Source organism: Macaca fascicularis, chromosome 11 (genome assembly GCF_037993035.2).
Source record: "Macaca fascicularis isolate 582-1 chromosome 11, T2T-MFA8v1.1".
In the NCBI taxonomy this organism is placed as follows: Eukaryota; Metazoa; Chordata; class Mammalia; order Primates; family Cercopithecidae; genus Macaca; species Macaca fascicularis.
Window position 1 is genome coordinate 103021575 of NC_088385.1, and position 22693 is coordinate 103044267.

A 22693-nucleotide genomic window follows, 5' to 3' on the forward strand; every position below is an offset into this window, starting at 1 on the left:
GTGTACTCTGCCATTAAGGGCAGCTTATAAACACCATGTTCCTGTCTTTATCTTAAATTACTCAACTGTAAAATGTGTCCTGCTGGCCAACTGTGACACCAGGAGTGTGGCAATCGTTACTCATTTGTTTATTTCACAAACATGTATTGAGCAACTGCTTCCTGTCACCAGTAAGGTTTTCTGAAGTTTTCTTTCCACCAGGGAAGACTGCAAAGGCCAGAGATCATTTTCACAACTGAAGGTTGTCATCTGGGCAAATGAACCACCCTGACTTGGAGATTAGGGTCTCAGACAGCCATGGATGTCAGACTCCAGCTCCACTACTTATTAGCCTTGATTAGGTGACTATTACCCTCTATTTCCTTATCAGAAGGGCGAACTGCCTCCCTCCAGTATGTGCAGGATTTACGTGTGATCAAATCCTGGCTCTGCCATTTGCTAAGTGTACGACTTGTGGGCAAGTGATTTGACTTCTCTGGGCCTCAGTTGTCTCATCTGTAAAATGAAGATAATGATAATGATAGTATCTTTGTCAAAGGGCTGTTGGGAGGATGAAGTCAGTTCGTATTTGTAAAACCCTCAATGCAGCACCTGGCATGGTGGAAATGTTATAGAAGTGTCTGTGATTACTAGTATCTGGACACCAATACTCCGTGGAACTATAATGCTTTATAAATGTTCTGTATGAATTATATAGCTATAATGTTCCACAAATGGTCTTTCATCTTGGCACATGGATATCCCTCACCCAATTAAGCTTCTTCACCACAGATAACTGCTCCCTGCACCCACCTCATTACCACTGGTATTAAGGAACTCTGGATAGCATGATTAAAGCATCAAAGACATGCGGATGCTATTTTGACTAAGCAGCGTTTTCATCGTAAGCCACTTTTCAGAGATTTGATTATTGCACTAGAAAAATCCTAAAAAGTCTATTTCCACTAAATCAGACTTCTGTTGGGAAGAGAGACACGGTGGCTCACGAAAAACACCCAAACTCATACCCAGAGTCCCTCTCATCCGCTGACAGCTTCCCAGGAAGCACACAAATAGCTACCCTGCCTTGAGCCTTATTGAAACTTGCTCTTCAGCTACCCACACCATTGCTGCACCCTGAAATTTGTCATGACCTGAATTTGACACACTTAAGAAATCTGAAATTCCAATATTCCACCTTCTGACCACAACCTTCCAGCTGCCCCCTTCCTTTAGTCACCGCCAGCCTTGGACCTGACCTCCAGTCAGTCCCTTCGTCCCTCCACTTCCCACCATCATCCTCACTTACTTTCCTAGGAAGCTGGTCCCCTAGTTGCTCTCACTGGACCACTCTTTCTTAAGCACTCTGAGATTCCTTTGCATCCCTAAACCTGTGTCTACATTTGGAGTAACACCCATCCCCTTAGTCATCACAAAAAACAGCCATCTCTTGGGAGGATTGCTTAAGCCTAGGAGGCTGACGCTGCAATGAGTTATGATTGTACAACTGTACTCCAGCCTGGACAAGAGCAAGACCCTGTTTAAAATTTAAAAAAGAAACTGCCATATCTGTTCACCCAGGCAGAAGACACTGCTAGAGAAAGTCCTGTGATCACGTAGACTGATGGTATTGCCGTCTTATTCTGTCCACCCCACAGTGACTTTCCAAAATTTTGACCCCTCTGCCAGGACCTTCTCAACATCCACCTCCTCTAATTCTCAGAGGGAGACCTTACCTCCCACATCTGTAAGAAAACTGAGGCCTGCACATGTGAACCATCTTAACCTTCCGTCCCCCTCCATTCATTCCTTGACTCATTTAACAAAGATTTTTTCAACACCTGTTATGTAACAAGCTCTATGCGAGGTGCTGGGGATGAAATAAATAACAAACACACTCTACCTTCATGGTGCTTACTGTCTGGTGATGGATAAAGCTGTATAAAGATGACTAATAAGAGGTCTAACTATCCTCATGCTGCAAGAAAACCCAAACTCCTGTGTGCCCCAGTTGACAGTCACTGCTGAGTCCAGCTTCTGAGTAATTTCAGCCCAGACATCAGACTAGTGAGGGAAGGAGCTTGCAGATGATACCAGCTCCCAGCCATATAAGTCACCCCCAGCAGTTTGAGGATTCTAAACTCAGGCCCTACGCATTGTGGAGCAGAGACTTCCATGTTATTCTTTCTCCGGGAACACACTTTCCAACTTCCTTTGCCTGGCTAGATCTTTCTTACTTCTTACGCCTGTTTAGGCCTTTCTTCTCCAGGAAGCATTCCCTAAATTCTTGGGTTGGGTTAAGTGGCCCTTCTCTGGGATGCCTTGGCATAGCTCTTCTTTAGTATTCTAGAAATTACTTGTCTGTGTTCATCTATAATTACGTATATATCCGACCTGGCACAAAGACACTTAGCAAGTGCTTACTAGCTGAACTGAAGAAATGTGAAATGCACTGAGCTGGCCCGTAGGTAAACCAGCAAGAAGGATTAAGTTTGTCTTTAGCGCCCTCTACCTTCTTCACAGAGCCCTTCCACACTACCCCATCAAGCATCCCTTGTCCCAATTCACTTTCAGTATCACTAAGTGATAACTAAAAATGACATTAACTTAGAGCTTGTCTTGTAAGCTCATAGGGCAGAAGCCTTTAAGAGCAGTATTTGGGTAAATGGATTTGCTCAAGTCTAATCTTAGAACGTGATCTTATGCCAGTGATTGGAGCTGAACTCCGTTCTCTGTATTCCTGACAAGGAAGACAAGTGAGAACAGAGCCTGGAGAAAGAATCACACTGCAGTGTAGATAAGTGACCAAGAGGACAGAATGAGGCGGGCAGATGGCTTGAGCGCAGGAGTTCGAGACCAGCCTGGGCAATGTGGCCAAACTCTTGTCTCTACGAAACAAAACAAAAATTAGCCAGACATGGTGTTGCATGCCTGTAGTCTCAGCTACGCCAGAGGCTGAGGTGGGAGAATGGCTTGAACCCAGGAGGCTGATGCTGCAGTGAGCTGTGGTCATGCCACTGCACTCCAGCCTGGGTGACGGAGTGACACCTTGTCTCAAAACAAAACAAAACAAAACTAAACTGCTAGGGAGAGTGAGAGCCAGGGAGAAGTCAGGATTCTGGGAATAGGCAGGAATATGTCTCTTCCATACCTGCCCCACGTTGGGTGTTCCCTCCTATTGTAACTTTAGTGACTGCATTAGCACTTTGAGGGATTGGACACCGCCCCCTGCCCCCACCCCATGCCAACAATTATACTCTTAAGACACCATTCCTCTTACACAATGTATTTGACCGTATCAGTGGACCCAACCCGGGTCAGAGTCTCACCTCTGGGAATTTGGAATTGCTATAGCCTCTCCCTGTCGTCAGAGCTATTTGCAACAGTAAAGCTGGAGAGTGGCCAGCCTGTATGTGGACTAGAGAGGCAGAAGTGAGGGACAATGGTGCTGCAGGCCTGGGCAGACCCCTTCTGTCCATCCCAGGTTCTGATAATCTCCCCGTACCTTGTATCCTTAAAATAATCTTCCTTTTCCCTTTATGACTTCTGGTCACTTAGATTGCTGTTACTTTCAATCAAAGAATTCTAACACAGCTATGGTTCTAATTAATTCTAACTAATAGAGCTAATACACTAATAATTCTACCTAATACAGCTATGTGTGCTGAGGTGCCCTGGGGCACTATGTTGCATTGGCAGGGGCGCTTTGTTATGTTTTTTATTTGGTTCAAGTTATTTTGTTGTCTTTGAACAGACTGTCAGAGGGATGGGAAGGACCGGTGCTCAGGGTGGCCATCTGACCCCTGATGGACAGGAGACCAGGACAAGCCCACTGGATGAGCCGGAGGGGTCCAGAAGGAGGGAGTTGAGAGTTCCCACTAAGGTTGACACATTCTGGTAAGGAGTTCATCTGCTGTCCACCAGGTAGGTGGTGTGCAAATACAACTGAGCATTCATGTTTAAGGTTTTTTTTTATTTTTTATTTTTCAACGCAAAGTCTCCCTCTGTTGTCCAGGCTGGAGTGCAATGGCGCCATCTTGCCTCACTACAACCTCAGCCTCCCAGGTTAAAGTGATTCCCCTCCCTCAGCCTCCTGGGTAGCTGGAATTACAGTCGTGCCACCATGCCCAGCTAATTTTTGTATTTTTAGTAGAGACGGGGTTTCACCATGTTGGCCAGGCTGGTCTCAAACTCCTGACCTCAGGTGATCCACCTGCCTCAGCCTCCCAGAGTGTGGGATTACAGGCATGAGCCACCGCATTCAGCCTCATGTTTAAGGTTATTTAAAAAGCAAAGCAAAATCCTAATCATGTTGAATTTTTGAATCTGCAGCAGATTCAAATTAATGAATTTAAATCATATATCAGGTAAAATACTACCTTGACATATTTTGTGATCATACTGGGAGAAAATTAATATAAAGCTAATTTAAAATCTTTAAATTTGTAAATCAAAAGATTAAACCTTGTTAAAATTTACAAAGAATATGCCACTATAAGAAGTACCTCAACTTTATTTTAGTAAAATCACCAACAAAACAATAAAAAGTCAAAACTAAAAAGACAGTTTTAATTGTGAGCTGAAGTTTTATATTTCTTTACGAATTCCATTTAAAAAAGAGAAATCTCTAAAATCATCGATAGGCAGGTCTTTAATCCACTTTTAAGTCTTTCCCCACCAGCATTGCAGTCACGGGATGCATGCTTGCTTTGTGCTCTTGGTAGGTTCGGACGGCTTGATCATGGGATTTGTCAAAGGCAGTAAGATCCCTGCCAAAAAAGAAAAAATTGAAAAGAAAGAAAGGCGAGAAAGAGACAGAAGAGGAGAAAGGGAGGGAAGAAAGAAAGGAGGGAAGGGGTTCAGAGGAGGGGAAAAGGAAAGGAGAAAGAGAATAAGAACATAAGTCAATACCCAAGATTAAATTAAAGGATGTCAGCAGGGGTGACAGCCAATGTCACCCAAATAAGGTACCAGTCCCAGCCAATCAGATGGGTATGGTCCTGCCACAGGGTCCCAGAGGCCTCCTTCTGTACCAGAGACTGGCCCTTATACTGGCAGATCAGACATTTTGCAGCGAGTTACAGGGAAGGGCTAGAGTGGCTGGGACCAGTGGCTATTTACCAAGCAGCATGGAAGTATTTTATTATTTGAACAGTGTCCTCTAATCTACTGGCTAAATATCGGCCCAGTATGTGAGACTGTGCCTCAAAGGCTTTCTTTCTAAAAACTGCTTTAAAAAAATTTTTTTAATCAAGATTTTAAGAGTATGAAAACACTAAATTTATAAATAGAATTTCTGAAAACTTCAAATAATTGAGAGTAAAAATCCTGATCACAGTGAAATAATAAATAATAAATACATAAATAAACAATAAATAATAAATAATAAATACACTAAACAGGACCTACCATACAAAAGGTAGGATTAGTCATTTTTAATGTTAACTACTATAAACATCATAAAACAGAAATATTTATTTTTCCCACAAAAGCTGTATTCTTATTTATTTTATTCATTTTTTTTTTTTTTGAGACAGAGTCTTCCACTGTCACTCGGGCTGGAGGGGATGGAGTGCAATGGCGCAATCTCAGCTCACTGCAACCTCCGCCTCCCAGGTTCAAGCGATTCTCCTGCCTCAGTCTCCCAAGTAACTAGGATTATAGGCACCAGCCACCACACCTGGCTAATTTTTTGTATTTTTAGTGGAGATGGGGTTTCACTATATTGGCCAGGCTGGTCTCAAACTCCTGACCTCGTGATCTGCCTGCCTTGGCCTCCCAAAGTGCTGGGATTACAGGCGTGAGCCACCGCGCCCAGCCCAAGTATACTCTTATTTAAAAACCTATTTAAAGTATACTTGACTCAATTCAAAGCTAGATGGGTTTTAATTATGGAAAGCATATAAAATATACTTAAAAATTAATTTTGTGGTCACATCAAAAAAGAGATAATGACTTATTTTGCCAAGTTTTATGATATTATTATTATATTGCCATCACTTTTGATGGCCAAAACTACAATTACTTTTGCACCAATCTAAATACTTGTGAAGTAAATGAAAAGCAAACAAAAGTAATCATGGATATTTATGGAATGATTTTTTTTCCCAGAATTTGGACAAAATTCATAGATAAAGAACTTCACTGAGATATTCTTTTTTTTTTTTCTTGAGATATTCTTAACTTGTATCTTGCTGTCAAGATACAACTTATCCCCCCCTTACCAAGCATTCCTTTACTATGTCAAGCAACCTACCTTTGACCTCTATGCAACATTTGAACACAAAACAGTTAGCTTTATCTGCTTATTTCTCCTTACATTTAACTTCAGACTCTCTTTCTTGTCTATACCTACCTACCAACTGTCTTCTAGTTGCCTTTAAAAATCTTTGTGTATATAAGCCTATCTTTGATTTATTTCCATTTCATCAGTGTCTAACTCTATTTGGCTCAAAATAGGTAATCCATATATAATGTTTCTAAAAAAAGGAATGAAATTATTTCAAATTTCAACTATTTGTAAGTGTGAATCCCTATTCCAAAATTATATTGATAAACTTTAACAAAAAATATCTGCCATATAGATTATGTTTAAACATTTGAGAGTTTTCTTCCTATTTCTTAGATGAATTCAAAGCACAGTCTGAGTGGGTTCTTACTTGAATAAGGGCCGGGTAAACTTCATTCTCCCTTGTTCAGTTGCCATCTTTAGCGCCAAAGGAATTGCGTCCTCCCACTTGGATTGAATGCAGAGCCGCAGCCATCTAAAAGGAGGATTTAGGGGGGGCATGGGGTAGAAAATGAGGAAGGGGCAGGATATGACAGGTATATCTTAATATTACTTCTGTAGTGATGAATAACCCCACTATAGTTATACTGTACACCACTTTATGGTATGTCTTGATTCTGAGACTCTCAAATCCTTATATATACAATTTAATAATTGGTGAAGAGAAAGAAGAGGAGCCAGTTCTTGAAAAAGATCATATATTTTAAAAGGTCTGGATCAGTAGGTGCTCACATACCTTGTAAATGCAATTTCTGAAGGAATTGAACTTTGGTTTAAGCCTCACATTACAAATTTGAATTAAGAAAGATTAACATATAATAGAATAAAATATTTCTAACTATTCCCATTTCAAAGTAGATTTAGTTGGTTGTGGAGAAAGCCTATTTACCACGGAATCCTTCATTCTAATTTTTTTTTTCTTTTAAGGTAAGAGAGGTTTAGAGCAAAGTCTAATGAAAAGATTAATACTATCAGCTTACACATTGCAACTATTCCTTAAATATCACTATAAGTATTTACACAGAAGCAGTCAGTTTGACAAGGACTTCTCAAGACTCAAGTATGTCTCATACTCTGCATTCCCTTTCTCCACCTTTCAAAGGAATTTTCTGCTTTCTTCCACAGAGACAAGTTAAAATGATGTACCTGAATCGTATTTCAGAATTGTTAATGGCATTGAAGTTGTACACCTCTTGCATTCGCTTTATGTGCCCCAATGGAAGAGGTGCCTAAGAGCAAAATAAAGAAGTATACCGTATCATTTCAACAGGATTCCTTGGAAGAAAGGAGCTGGAGAGAAATGCATAGCCAGATTAAAATCCTAAATATTTCATAATATAGAAATAAATTAGATAAAAATAAAAGAAACAAATTGCACACTAAAGTAAATTCTGTGCAAACTTATTCTGGATGAGGATATTCTACTGGGAGCACAGGGATAATTTACTTTGTGAAGTACTCAGAATTAAATGAGAATTGCTCTTCTTAGACTTTTTAGCATGTATAAATATTATCTTTCAGACTTTTCCTAGACTTTTTCTAGTTATTCTCCATACCTTATATATCTTAAATGCATTCCATTCTCCAGATTAAATCATAGTTCCTTAATTTTTTGCCTGATTCCCCCTAGCTTTATCTTTGTATATTTCCCCTGAAATCCCTCTCAAATTATCTACATCCCTAGCACTTCTTAAATGTTGGTATTATAGACCTCTTTGGGAATCTGATGAATAATGTGGACTCTTTCCGTAGGGGTGAAAATACACTTACTACACGAATACAAACTTCTGTATACAATTTCAGGGGTTTCATAAGCATCCTATCCCTACCTTAACTCACCCTAAAAGGGAGGACAAATTTGGGTGAAGGAAAGAAAAAAGATGAGTTCAGTTTGGACAAGCAGAGAGTTTGCAGTGCCTGTGAGTACAGGCAGAGGTGCCTCTAGGTAGATGATAACTCTCCCCTCCGACCACGACCTCCTTACCTTACAGGACTCCACGCTCACTAACCATCTGTGCTCTCATGAACTACTAACCCTGATGCAAATAATTTAGTCCATTAGCCCCTTATGGACACATGCAACTCCAAGTCCACCCTGGTAGACCAACTGGTTAAGGTCATCTCCAAGGCTCCCCGACTTGCCCTAAGTTTTGCCATACCCATTCCAGAATCACCCTACCATGTTCTCTCTGTGACCCTAGGCCACCCACCAGTGGTAGAGCAATTTATGAAACCATGATGATCCGATGCACTAAAAATAGATTCCCTCTTACTTTGATGTGGCCCTTGTTGCCTCAAAATCCTATTCCTAATTTTTGCATCAATTCCACAGGAAATTCCGCTCCAAATCTTCCTTCTCAAGGTGCTTAGACTGAAGACTTCCCTTTCATAGAAGTCTTTAAAATCCAGTCATTGGTTTATCTCAAAATGTAGCATCTCCTTTCGGTTTCTTCTATTCTTTCAATTTTCTAGATTCAAAACCTTAAAATCTGCAGGATTCTTTACTGTTAACCCCTATATCCCATCAGTCATAGAGCTCTGTGCTTTCACCTTATGTAACCTCTTTCTCACGTCTCGTTCTCTCCTCTCCCTGCAACTCACTCTCTCAAGTCCAGTACTCCTGCCAGTCTCCCAACTAGTAACTTCACCACCATGCAGCCTTCATGGCCCCAGATTAGTTTTCACAACCCAGCATTTCATCCTGATCAGTGTAAGATCTAAAATTTCTTAGCTTAGCATTCAAGAGTCATCACATCTGGTTCTACTAGCTTTTCTAGTGTTACCTTCACTGACTTCCTTACTCAGTGCTACTGTTTACTCCAGCAATGCTGCAGACGAATTCCAGCCCTTGCTGCTCCTTCCACCTTGAATTTCTACCTCCTGCTAGCCCTAGGGGTGCAAATCAAGTCTCCTCCAAAATTCCCTCTCTGATGCCCCCAGTTGGAAGAGAGTCTTTCACTAATTAAGTTTTTCCAAATGACACCTAAAGTATACCTCCTTTTATTGCTAATTTAAAAAAAAAAATTTACGAGATGGAGTTTCACTCTGTTGCTCAGGCTGGAGTAGATGGGTGTGATCTCAGCTCGCTGCAACCTCTGACTCCCAGTCCAAGTGATTCTCCTGCCTCAGCCTCCCAAGTAGCTGGGATTACAGGCACCTGCCACCATGCCCAGCTAATTTTTGTATTTTTAGTAGAGACGAGATTTCACCATGTTGGCCAGGCTGGTCTCGAACTCCTGACTTCAAGTGATCCGCCCGCCTTGGCCTCCCAAAGTGCTGGGATTACAGATGTGAGCCACCGCGCCTGGCTTATTGCTAAATTTTGCATGTGTTCCCCTTCCTACAAGACTATAAGCTATTTGAAGATAAGGTATATCCTTTCTTACATATTTTCATATTTAGCACAATATAAAACACAGTAAGCTTTTTTAAAGAAATGAATGAGTTTTATAAATGATTTTTTCCCCATTAGTTTCCACATTAATAATCTTTTTGCCAAGTTGGGTAGAACATAAATGCTATGCCTTTCTGTCCATTTTAATTTCTAAGCTTTTGAGCTAGTACTTACCCTCTGGAGCATCTGTGCTAAAAACTCATTCAACTGATGAGAGGAGAGATCTTTCAGGTCTGTGGCATTGAATGAATTTAAATCTTCTTCTTTGGCCTAAAATAAATTTAGCTAGTTATTTTTGTTCAAGTACAATTTAGTAATACTTATTGGTTTATCTAACACACAAGTAAAAATTGAGAAAAAGAACCATATGAATGCATAAGATTATTCAAAATAAATTTATGCCTGAGTTACTTAAGTAATCCTGAGATTGAGTTACTATAATTTAAATAGCTGATATGACTCCTAGAATCTATATTACTTAAGAAAAAGTAGATTATGGGTAGGAAGAGTGGAAGAAACTGTTAACATTCATTGTACCATTTGAGGTATAGAAATTTCCAAAGCAAAGAAACATTTCAAAATGTATGCATGTTGACTAATTTATAGACCAATTCAAAAATGTAAAGAATGAAATTGTGTATTTTTAAATATTACATTAATAAATTCATAAGACCATAAACTAACGTTTTCCTCCATCCCCACATATTCTGTTTTCCCCACTCAATCTAGAAACCATCTAAGAAAAACAAAAATGAGTCTGCACTTTTCAAATTTGGATTTACTCTCAAAAATCTTTGAGATGATGATTAAGCAATATTAAATAAAGCTGATCAAAATAAGGATTTTAAAATATTTTAAAACTAGTTTTATATTCTTCTAAACTAGGGCTTTTGTTACTTTAAAAGAAATACATGCAAATACTAAAAAATCAAATAGGACAGAAGGAAAAATTCTTTTGGTTTTGCTCCCTGTTTCCAAGTACTACTCCTCAGTAACCAATATTCATAGTTTCTATATATCCTTCCACTAAATTTAATGCATAGGCATATACCCTTTTAAAGAAATATTTTGCATCTTCCCCTCTTCAGAATTCTCCTTAATAGCAATACTTCTTTTCCCTTTACAACTTATCCTTAATATGAGAATGTACAGCTCCAGCTCATTTTCTGTGCAAAACCCTGCAAATCTAAACTATATATTAATTAAGGATATGTTTATGTTGTAAAAACATAAAAAGCAAGAGAATGATAAACCAAAATTCAGGACAATGGTTACCTGGATGGGTCAGCAAGGAGGGTGGAGAAGGGAATAAGATGGGGAGGGATGCTACAGAGGTATCGGCAAGATTTGACTTCTTATGCTAGTGATGCGTCACACAGGTCTTGCTTTACAATTGTTTTTTACACTTAGAAATATGTTATAAATATTCTTTTGCATGTATTTACTATTTAAGACAAATCATTGAGAAATAAAATACATAAGGAAAAGAGTGCACTAGTGAATACAGTGTCCTGAATCTGTTTCTAACACTGCCTGTTTCTACTAATATTGAAGAGTTGATCATTATCCACCTTAACTGCTGGGCCCAAAGGAATATTTGAGCAGAAATTACTAGCAGTTTTATCTAGCACCAAATAAGCTGGAATACATTTTTCAAACTAAAGCAGAGGATTCGAACACACACTGTTAAAAAATCCTGTTTCCCACAGGAATCTCTTATACTTTTCTTCGTGACAAGTTTGTCAACTACACAAAACATAAAGTTCAAGACACAGGTATTATAGAAGAACAAAGCATTATCTGTGGCAAGATGTGTTACCAGACGTCTCTCTTGGACAGAAATAAGCCTTATTTGAAAAAGCACACAATGAAACCATTCCTCCAATATAAACTCAACACTATTCCAGGCCAAGTATTGACAGGTGAAGTATCTATGGACACAACCAGCCTACCTTTCTGATAGGTAGCTACTAGAAGATTTTATTACTTTCTTCCAAAAAAAAAAAAAAAAAATCCGCAACAAACAGACTTGACCTTAGATCCGAATAGTAATTAGTAATGCTCTATCTTTGTTATGATGTTATAAAAGTCTCCAAAAAGATGCTTATATTTTATTTTAAATTGGAGTGTTGCTTCCCTTGGTTTCTGGTTCCATTTTTCCTGATTTGCCTTACTCCTGATTTCGTTTTTCTTCCGTCTTCTGGCTCTAAGGATGTTCTGCCAATACCTGGAGCTTTCTACTCCGTTTTCTTCTTCTCCACGTCTAATCGGTTCTCAAGTTCTTAGTTATAAAATTAAACTTCAAAAGTCTCTCAACTTTTTTTTTTTTTTTTTTTTTTGAGACGGAGAATTGCTCTGTCACCCAGGCTGGAGTACAATGGTGTGATCTCAGCTCACTGCAACATCTGCCTCGTGGGTCCAAGCAATTCTCGTGCCTCAACCTCCCGAGTAGCTGGGGTTATAGGTGTGCACCACCACACATGGCTAGTTTTTGTATCTTTAGTAGACATGGGGTTTCGCCATGTTGGCCAGGCTGGTCTCGAACCCCTGGGCTCAGGTGATCTGCTTTGCATTTGTTATTTCTGTGTGAATCTAATGTCTTAATTAAACAATAGATGCTTCAAAGGTAAGTCCATCTCTGTATTTTTCATAGTGTGTGATGCAGCATTTTGTATATAGAAAGATGTGAAGAAATAATGGTCAAGTAAACTTTAGAAACAAGTTTTAAAAGGCAATTGCTAAACTGATTGCACAGTTGGAGGCCATTATCCAAGCAAATTAACACAGGAACAGAAAACCAAATACAGCATGTTCTCACATATATGTGAGAGCTAAACGACGGTGTACTCACGGAAATAAAAGTGGCAACAATAGATGCTGGGACTACTGGGAGCAGGGCAAAGGCTGAAAAACTATTGGGTACTATGTCAGTACCTGGGTGATGGGATCATCATACCCCAAACCTCAGCAGCACACAATATGCACGTGTGACAAACCTGCACATGTGCCCCCTGAACTCAAAAGTTGATATTACTTAAAACATTATAAATCTGTTGCAAATTAATAGGAATAAAAGTATTCCTAAATTTTCTGTTATTCTTCATTAAAGAATTATCGAGGGCACATTCTTACTTTGGCTTCAGTAAAGGATTATATTTTAGTACATATATGAAGAAGCTCCTCTTTAAGAAGCTTCCTAGAAAGTGAACAAAGTTATTGACAGAGCAAAAGTGCCTCGATTCTTTCTACCACTAATAGTCAGCAGTTGGTCACCCAAGATCATTTTAGATGTACCTGGTATGTGAAATTGCTGTATCGGAAGCAGTATCTTATAAATGATTTAAAAGGAAAAGAAGAAAGGTAAGATGCAAATATTTTTGCATACTTTTTTTCAAGAGTTAAGCAGCAAGAAAAATCAGGATTAATGCCTTTAACATCTATTTTTTCCCCCCATAAAACTTAATTTTCTAGGTTGGGCACAATGGCTCATGCCTGTAATTCCAGCACTCTGAGAGGCTAAGGTGGGAGGATCACTGGAGACGAGGAGTTTGAGACCAGCCTGTACAACATAGACTCTGTTTGTACAAAAAGTTTTAAATTAGGCAGGCATGGTGGCGGATGCCTGTAGTCCCAGTTACTCAGGAGGCTGAGGTGGGATGACTGACTGAGCCCAGGAGGTTGAGGCTGCAATGAGCCATGATCACGCCACTGTACTCCAGCCTGGGCAACAGAGCAAGACCCTGTCTCAAACCCTTAATTTTCTATATTGAGAGTAGATACAATATCACCTTAGATAAACCTGACTTTCAAATAGCCTTTCCAAATATAACTGTTTGTGATTTAAATACCCTCCCTGCTTCATGAGTAAAGACATATTTGCACAATTCAAAAAGGAATCAAAATCACACATTATTACTTACAGTAATCCATCTTTGACTTAAGGCAATACAAGCATTTGTCAGAGTCATATCATAACTGCAAAGATAAAAGGTAAAGATTAAATTGTATAAAAATGCACATGCTTTTGCAGAAATGCAGTTTTAAAGCTACGGTACATACTTAAATTTCAAAGTCCTTTTTAAATAAGGAAAACAAACTCCAAAGTGATGAAAACAGAAAATACTTTACCTAACTTACATACTACTGGCATCATCCAAGAACTCACAAATCCAAATGGATACCACATTAATGAAACACTCATCTATCTTTTAGAAAGAATGCCAAAGCACCTCAGCAAAAGAGTGTCATGTGCTCAAGTAGTCTATGTGAAAGTAGTTGGAATCAGTTGAGCATATTTACTATACGGCAGGAACAGTTCTAGGCACTCAAGACAACAAGACGAACAACACAAAGTCCTTGCTCTCATGGATTTACTCGAGCTCTAGTGTGGAGAGTGGCTGGAAGAAGTCAGAACAGATACAAGTACACAGTTTGGGTGCCAGAACCGCCTTCCAGGGTGTGAAGACGTGATACTGAACTTGAACAGTGGTCGTAGAAATGGAGAGATGTGGATAGACTCAGATATTTAAATCATATACAAATGATGAGAGCATTATCAAAAGAGGATTTTCTGTGGTTTGAGATTTTCTAAGATACTCTTTTACAGAATCCCGGGTACGGGAATGATTCCAGGGTTCCTCCAGCACTTTGGTATTACTTGAAAGTAATCGTAAGGGATCTAGAATGAACCAAGGCCCAAAAAAGATCCCTTAGCAGTGGTGATATCAAAGAAACCCTTTCGAAGAACTAATTTTCCACCCAGATTTCTCTAATTTTAAAAGCAACCGTCAGAGACTTCTCCACTCCTAAACTTCCTGGAACTGTCTTTTGACTTTATCAGGCCCCTGAAGTTAGAGTCCTTGAAAGACTCCAAACTCCAAATTCTATGCTTTTATTCTCAGGCTCCTCATAGTTGTACAGCACACCAGACTGCTGACCACTCTCCATACCACTTTTAAATTATTTCTTCCCACAGCTTTCTTAATGAATTAACCTTTGAAAGCTCTTTTTAGTTTTCCATTTATTTTGCTACCTTTCCTCTGTCCCAGCTCTAAAATGAAGATCCTCTAAGGTTCTAAACTTTACTTCTTGTATTCTTCTTTGTAAGTCATCTCCACGACAATGTCCAAATCCATCACCATTAAAATTAATAGTTTCCTCACCTGCAATACTTAATATTTTTTAAAAAAATACTTTTCATTGTATTATAATTACTTGACACATCCAAGTTGGCTCTGTGAGTTCCTTATTCATCATATTAGTGCCTGACAATAAATGTGTGCTGGATTGAGCTGAATCTTTACTACATCTCTGCTCGGTCATTTTTAATTTCTTCTTTTCTCACCACAGCCAATCAGTGGCCAATAGATTCTAGCCCGAAAACGTCTTTCCTCTCAGTTACGCCTTTCTTTTCCCACTGCCTTTTTATTACTTCAGGTCCTCATAATCTCTGGTAAGGCTGTTGTAAGAATTAACGAGATAATGTATGGCACTTCTTAATGAAGTGCTAGGAGCTGCTACCTTTTTTAGACGTTAAAAGGGTTTACTGACGATTTGTGCCACCTGTTTCCAAAACAAAATTCGAAACATTCTATTGTAATCACCCCTCCCTATCTGAGCTCCTGTTTCCCACCACAGCCTATGATAACCAGAACTGCCCAGTCAGTGGGGCACTCTGACCACATCTGTTCCATACTCAAAACTCCCAGTAACTTCTCAACCAAACACTTCTCAGCCTGGCTGTTTAAAGTGCTGTACAAACAAACGTGACCAGGCCTCATCTTGTTTCCTAGCTTCTCTCCTGCTGCTCCCTGCAAATCAATTAAACTGGCCTGTTTAGTGTAAGAGAAGCTGGTAGGCAATTTTGGTGATCCAAAAGAAAGGCAACAAGAGACTGGAACATGCCATGGTCAGTGTCCTCACACAACTCATGAAAGACCAGGGTTCAGGTCCAATTGAAGGAGAGGGTTCAGTATAAAAAAGCAGTATATTGAGGCCAGGCACAGTGGCTCACACCTGTAATCCCAACACTTGGGAGACAAAGGCAGGTGGATCGTTTGAGCTCAGGAGTTTGAGACCAGCCTGGGCAATGTGGTGAAACCCCACCTCTAGCAAAAATACAAAAACTTAGCTGGGTGTGGTAGTGCATATCTGTGGTCCCAGCTACTTGCAAGGCTGAGGTGGGAGGATCACTTGAGCCCGGGAGGCAGAGGTTACAGTGAGTTAAGATCACATCACTGCATGCCAGCTTGGGCCACAGAGTGAGACCCTGTTTCCAAGAAAAAAGAAAAAAGAAAGAAAGCAGTATACCAGAGGCAATAAGACTGCCAGGGTTTGAATCTCAACTTTTACTACTTACTAGCTGTGCAACCTAGGGCAAGCCACTTTACCTAGCTAATCCTAACTTACCTCCTTGGGAAAAGGGGATAATAACTTATAAGTGTTGTAATTAACATAATACTTATAAAATATTTTTATTGCAGAAGTTTGAAGGAAGATACAATAGCTTATTCTTTTCTAAATCCCTCACCATCCTTGTGCAGAAAGGAGGCACTCAGTTACTTAAAGTAAAAAATCATATTTGCAAACTGTGGAAATTATTCTTTTGGCCTCAGGGTGAAGGCCAAAACACCTAAGAACTCTGCTCTCATCATTAACTAGTAACAGTTTCAGGAAGGCATACTACTCTTTGAGATATTTTGAGGCTCTCTAGGAGTTAGGAGAATGAGAAGGAAAGCATTAGCAGGCAACTACTTACTTGGGTTTTATGGGAGGCAGTCCAGGAGAGTAGAGCCAGGCATTCCAATCAACTTGATTGAGAACATCAACCTATGAATAGTAAGAATTCACAGTTTACAACAGAATGCCCTTTCCTGTTGGAAAAAAAACTTATAAGTCCTTAGATATATAATTTTGTCTAATCTGCCAAATCAAGATAATTTCTAAATCACTTTTTTAAACATTCATATTTTAAATGGATATATCATAATTGTGTATACTTATGTGACACAATGCGATGTTTTGATATATATATTCAATATGAACTAAGTCAAGCTAATTAATATATCCATTACCTCTTCTAGCTTTATCTTCTAAAAGTTATATTAATCACTAGTTTGCTGTTAAATAATTAAAACAGGAAAATTAAGCACTTGTAAAAAATCAAATTCTGAACCATACTATTGATGATCTCTCTGAAACAGGAAAATTCTACAGGTAGTTCATGTGGTTAAGATCACATTTAAAACAGAAAAAATAGGCTGGGTGCAGTGGCTCAAGCCTGTAATCCCAGCACTTTGGGAGGCCGAGACGGGCGGATCACGAGGTCAGGAGATCAAGACCATCCTGGCTAACACGGTGAAACCCCATCTCTACTAAAAAAATACAAAAAACTAGCCGAGTGAGGTGGCGGATGCCTGTAGTCCCAGCTACTCGGGAGGCTGAGCCAGGAGAATGGCGAAAACCCAGGAGGCGGAGCTTGCAGTGAGCTGAGATCTGGCCACTGCACTCCAGCCTGGGCGACAGAGCCAGACTCTGTCTCAAACAAAAAAAAAAAACAAAAAAAAAACAGAAAAAATATGCAATGAGAGGTTGAGTCCTAAAACAAGTTCTGAACCAATACTACTATTAGATAATTCAAGTTAACCTAATCAGTCAATAAATAGAGATATATTGAGAATGAAAAATAGAAAAGGTTTTTAAATCCAACCTTATCTTTAAAATAGGAATACAGGAAATCCTTCCAGTCATCAGTAGTTATGCTCTTATAGGAAAACTTCTCAACATAAGCTTTTAAGAATCCTAGGAAAAGCTCTAAGAGTAAAAAAGAAAATCAATTCATAGAAAGGTAATTATTTGACATTTTGTGTGTGTGTTTGGCACTGTACTATTAACCACAGAGAACAGAGAACATTCAGAGAATAGGGAAATCTATGAGGACTTTCAGAGTGAAAGAATGTTCAGAAAAGGAGGTGGGACTTAAGTTGGGCCTTGAAGAATATATGTAATTCAGTGGAAGGGAGAAGAGAAATTCTAATTATAGGTAAGGGGATAACACATGAAGACACAGAAAAGGAATGCATAACCCAAGTTCTAAAAGCTATAACCTTCATATGACTAGAAAGAAAAATAAGACTGGACAGGCAGAATGGATTCAGGTGACAGACAGCCTTCCAAGTCAGTCAACCAACCAAGGAGAACACCTCAATGTCTATCAGTGGGGGATGGGTACATAACTCAGCATAGCTTTATCGTGAAATAGTATGATGTCATTAAAAAGTATGAGGCAGATTTATATGTATTGACATAGATGGGTGTATGTGAAATACCGAGCAAAACAAAACACAAATGTTGAGCCAATATATAGCATGATCCATTTTTGTAATTAAAATAACTATATGTATTTATGTGTCTGTTTGTTAATTTACACCTAGAAAATGATCTGGAGCCATATACATTAAACTGCTAACAGTGGTTACCCCTGGGGAATGGAAAGAGGTTGATGGACTTTCACTTGTTACTCTTAAACACTTCTGTACCATAGAAATGTTTTCAGGGAGTACATACTATTATCCTCATTTCAAAAACTGATGAGATTGTTTAAAAAATGAAGCAGCATAATTTAAACCTTAGAGGTTATTAATGGTTTTAAGTCAAGAGATAACTTAGAAAACAATACAGATTTCTTCAGCAGCTACATCCAGAATGAATTAGAAGTATTAAATGGAACAAAACAATAGTTTACAATTCTTCCTAATTTTCACATTGCCCTCAAAAAGAAAACAAAAATCATAAAATACCAACTACTTACCTGGTCCTCCAAGCAGTTGTTCAAGGTAAAAAAGTAAAGCAAAGCCCTTCTCATAGGGAACTGAAGAATAAGCTACATCAGGGTCTACATCTGTCAGATCAACCACAAGTTTGGTGAAAGGATGTGTCTCCCCAAATGTCTTTACCTGCAAGACATGAAATAACATGGAGAAACATATAGAAAGACTGCTATCACCACACAAATAAGCTAATAAGAAGTATTACTTCACTCAGTGGTGTAACTTTAGGGGAATCTAAAACTTGGAGACTGGAATACTAGGACATGTTGGCATAAACTTCTGGAAGTTTAATAGAATGCTTACTTACACAACATTCTCTGATGTTTCTTGCTCAATAATACAGGCTTTATTCTTATAAAAAGATTAAAAAAATGATTTAATGCCTAGTCAGCAAATTTGGCTTTCAGGAGACAACACTTAAAAATGACATAAATATACCAAATAAAATTCAAACATAGTAAACAGCCATATTAATAGCAAAGGCCCAGTGAGGTCCCATAGCTCCCTATTTAGACCAAGTCATCAAAACTACCTTACATAGAACAATGAATGGTGCAGATCAATACAGTGTTATACCAGCATCGACTTCACTTTCCACACTTGTAAAAATGACTTTTTGGTTGCTACACAGTAAAGATGCTTTCATAAAAACTCAGTTTTTAACACCTATACAACTTCAGATGAAGGTTTTTAAAACTGACTCATTTACCGAATTCTGTAGTTCTCCCCATCCTCCCAGAGCATTAAAATGTCTGAACTTTTCACCAAACAATCGTCCGCAAATGTGGCGTTCCAAGTACACAGTATGTCCCTCATTTAACCTGAAAAAAAAAATGTTTTTAATAAAAACACGGACACAGCTGAGAAGAAAAGATATTTCAATCAAGATATTTTCTTTTTGGCTTTTCTACAGAGGAAAGCAGTTGTAAGGCATGACCACTACACTCTAAGCCCACTCTGGCTCCCAGGCAGTCAATCCAAAGCAATGGGAAGCCCAGTCCAGCAGATGGCAGCACAGAAAGTTAAGCCCTGGTTCTGCTCTTGCATGTCCATATGTTAAAAGTGTGGAACTTTTCCCCACTTTCATCAGGAACTAGATAAACAACACCTAGACTGAACCTAACACTGTAATAAGTGTTAGAGAATTTTTTAAAACTATCCTTGTTGCCCGGGCACAGTGGCTCATGCCTGTAATCCTAACACTTTGGGAGGCCAAGGCGGGAGAATTATCTGAGGTCAAGAGCTCAAGACCAGCCTGGCCAACATGGTGAAACCCCATCTCTACTAAAAATACAAAAATGAGCTGAGCATGGTGGCGTGCACCTGTAGTCCCAGATACTTGCGGGGCTGAGGCACAAGAATCGCTTGAATAGGAAGGCAGAGAGATTGCCCTACTGCACTCCAGCCTGGATGACAGAGTGAGACTCCATCTCAAAAAAAAAAAAAAAAAAAAAAAAATCCTTGTTGGCTGGGCATGGCAGCTCATGCCTGTAATCTCAGCACTTTGGGAGGCTGAGGTGGGCGGATCACTTGAGCTCAGGAGTTCGAGATCAGCCTGGGCAACATGGTGAAATCCCATCTCTATAAAAAATACAAGAATTAGCCAGGCATAGTGGCATGTGCCGATAGTCTCAGCCACTTTGGAGGCTGAGGAGGGAGGATCGCAACCCTGGAGTTGCAGTTAGTGGAGATCGTACCACTGCACTACAGCCTGGGCAACAGAGTGAGACCTTGTCTCCAATAAAAAAATAAAAAAAAATAGCCGGGCGCAGTGGCTCACGCCTGTAATCCTAGCATTTTGGGAGGCCAAGGCGGGTGGATTGTCTGAGCTCAGGAGTTCGAGAACAGCCTGGGCAACATGGTGAAACCCCATTTCTACTAAAATACAAAAAATTAGCTGGGCGTGGTGGCACGTGCCTGTAATCCCAGCTACTCGGGAGGCTGAGACAGGAGAATCACTTGAACCTGGGAGGCAGAGCTTGCAGTGAGCCAAGATCGCACCATTGCACTCTAGCCTGGGTGACAAAGTGAGACTCCATCTCAAAAAAAAAAAAAAAAAAAAAAAAAAAAAAAAAAAAATTCTTGCCTACCAAAGAGATGATAACAAAGAAAAACAAGAGATACACACAAAACAATTCAGAGTGGTAGGAGGCAGGGGAAAAAAAAATCAGTAACAAGAACCAATAAAGACATAATAACAAAAATCTTACCAAAAGTGATCCCAAGTTTTGTTGGTCACTAGATTCCCTGTCCAGCTATGAGATATTTCATGTGCAATGACCTAAAGAAAACAGTGTGATCAATAGTAAGACTGATTATCTTAACCTAAAACAACCCATTCTCTAAACACTCCATGTTATTCAATTTTTTGAAAACATTAGCTGAGGTATTCAGGGAGTTACTCAGTTCAGCAAAATCTTTAACTTAACCAAAGACACACACACATACACTCAAATGTGGCATAAAGTAATTAGAAAACAAAAATTACTTAGAAAATATTAAATAGATACATCACTGCATTAAAAATATTTCATAAATATATGAAAAGATCAAACCATAAATTTTTCTTAAATCTATTAAATATAATTGTTAATATAATACAACAAGAGTCCCCAAATTGTCCATTATAACCATCTCTTAAACATAAAAATACAAGGGCTATTTTAAAATCAGTTGAACTAATACTTCTTGAAGATAAGGCCATAATGAAAAAGTTTAACTTACATTGGAGAGTGACTTGTCGCCTGCCTACAAAAAAAAGAAAATTATCTTAGTATTTTAGTAATCAAATTACACACTATCTAAAAGACTGCCTACCTAAACACTTAGCATACTGGCACTGGTGGTCCACTGTATTTCTACTACAGCACTTCAAAGAAGGTAAAAGAGACCTTAATTGAAAAAGCAAAAAAATACGGAACTAAAAATTAGCGTCATTCTTTCTTGCCCTAATTCTAGGGAATTTTTGCAATACAATGAAAGCCAGTCTATCTGTGTCTAACTTCCATGAAACATTTCTTCTACTTCCATTTTTACATCTGCTCTTATTTACCCCTCACTTTCTTTCTCACCTATTACCCAAAATATATTTAATAAAACTTTAGAGGGTCCTATGTGTCCTGTGCTGTATTTTATTTATGTTTTTGCTAGTCCATCACTCACTTAGGTTCTAGGAAGAATTTAAAGTAGCTCACAGGCATATTAAACATAGCAGTGTACTATGGCCCTAATCCTTTCCTATACATGGTGTACTGATTTTTTTTTTTTAAATTGTACCTACACACCAAGTGTAATTGGTATAGTCTGTCTAGATACATAATTTATCAATGAATTGTTACATAGCACCCCCATGCTCAACATCCCCAAATACCGTGAACATAATATTCTCCTTCCCCAAATGGCCAGATTATTTTCCTTTCAAAAACAAGATGGAGGCCTGGTGCGGTGCTTCATGCCTGTAATCCCAGCACTTGGGGAGGCCAAGGCAGGTGGATCACGAGGTCAGGGGATCGAGACCATCCTGGCCAATATGGTGAAACCCCGTCTCTACTAAAAATACAAAAACTTAGCTGGGCATGGTGGTGCGCGCCTGTAGTCCCAGATACTCAGGAGACTGAGGCAGGAGAATCGCTTGAACCCAGGGACAGAGGTTGCAGAGAGCCAAGATTGCGCCCCTGCACTCCAACCTGGGCAACAGAGCGAAACTCTGTCTCAAAAAAAACAAAAAAACAAAAAAACGAGATTGTGATAACCACAATAAACAATACAATTAGAAACAAGGGTTACATGAACAAGCGAAAAGATTTATATATATACACATTATTAGGACTCTAAGGTTCTTTACATATATATTCATATTATTAGGACTTTTAAGGTTTTTTCTAGCTAAGTTTATTTTTGAAAGACATCAATTTCAAATGAAGAAATATTTACACTTACCAGTAGAGTAGGAGTTACAAAAGTAAGGCAAGGATTCTCCATGCCACCATAAGGGAAGGACGGTGGCAGGACCAATAGGTCATACTGTCCCCATACATACGGTCCTCCCAGATCTTCTGCAATTTTAAGCATAGATTCAGTCTGAAAAATCAACACATATATTTGTATGTCTTAATTATCACCATTGTACATTTCTTAAAATTGTATATTGCTTTCTATGAAGGTTACAAGTTAATGACTCTAATTTTAAATGAAAATGATAAA

General features: G+C 38.9%; 1 protein-coding gene across 2 annotated transcripts in view; it reads right to left on the bottom strand.

Moving 5' to 3' along the window:
• Nucleotides 1-4475: 4475 nt before the first annotated feature.
• LTA4H (leukotriene A4 hydrolase) overlaps nt 4476-22693 on the bottom strand; it is a 35220-nt gene continuing 17002 nt past the window's right edge. The window contains exons 8-19 of one of the 2 annotated variants that reach the window (XM_005571913.4): nt 22430-22570; nt 21215-21238; nt 20701-20771; nt 19200-19311; nt 18472-18616; nt 17371-17474; nt 16420-16490; nt 13583-13637; nt 9837-9932; nt 7415-7497; nt 6639-6743; nt 4476-4748 (exon numbers count right to left, since the gene is read on the bottom strand). In XM_005571913.4, the coding sequence (XP_005571970.2) occupies nt 4631-4748; nt 6639-6743; nt 7415-7497; nt 9837-9932; nt 13583-13637; nt 16420-16490; nt 17371-17474; nt 18472-18616; nt 19200-19311; nt 20701-20771; nt 21215-21238; nt 22430-22570 (1125 nt within the window). In that variant the 3' untranslated portion in view covers nt 4476-4630. The remainder of the gene's footprint in view (nt 4749-6638; nt 6744-7414; nt 7498-9836; nt 9933-13582; nt 13638-16419; nt 16491-17370; nt 17475-18471; nt 18617-19199; nt 19312-20700; nt 20772-21214; nt 21239-22429; nt 22571-22693) is intronic. The other variant, XM_005571915.5, reaches the window with a different exon arrangement.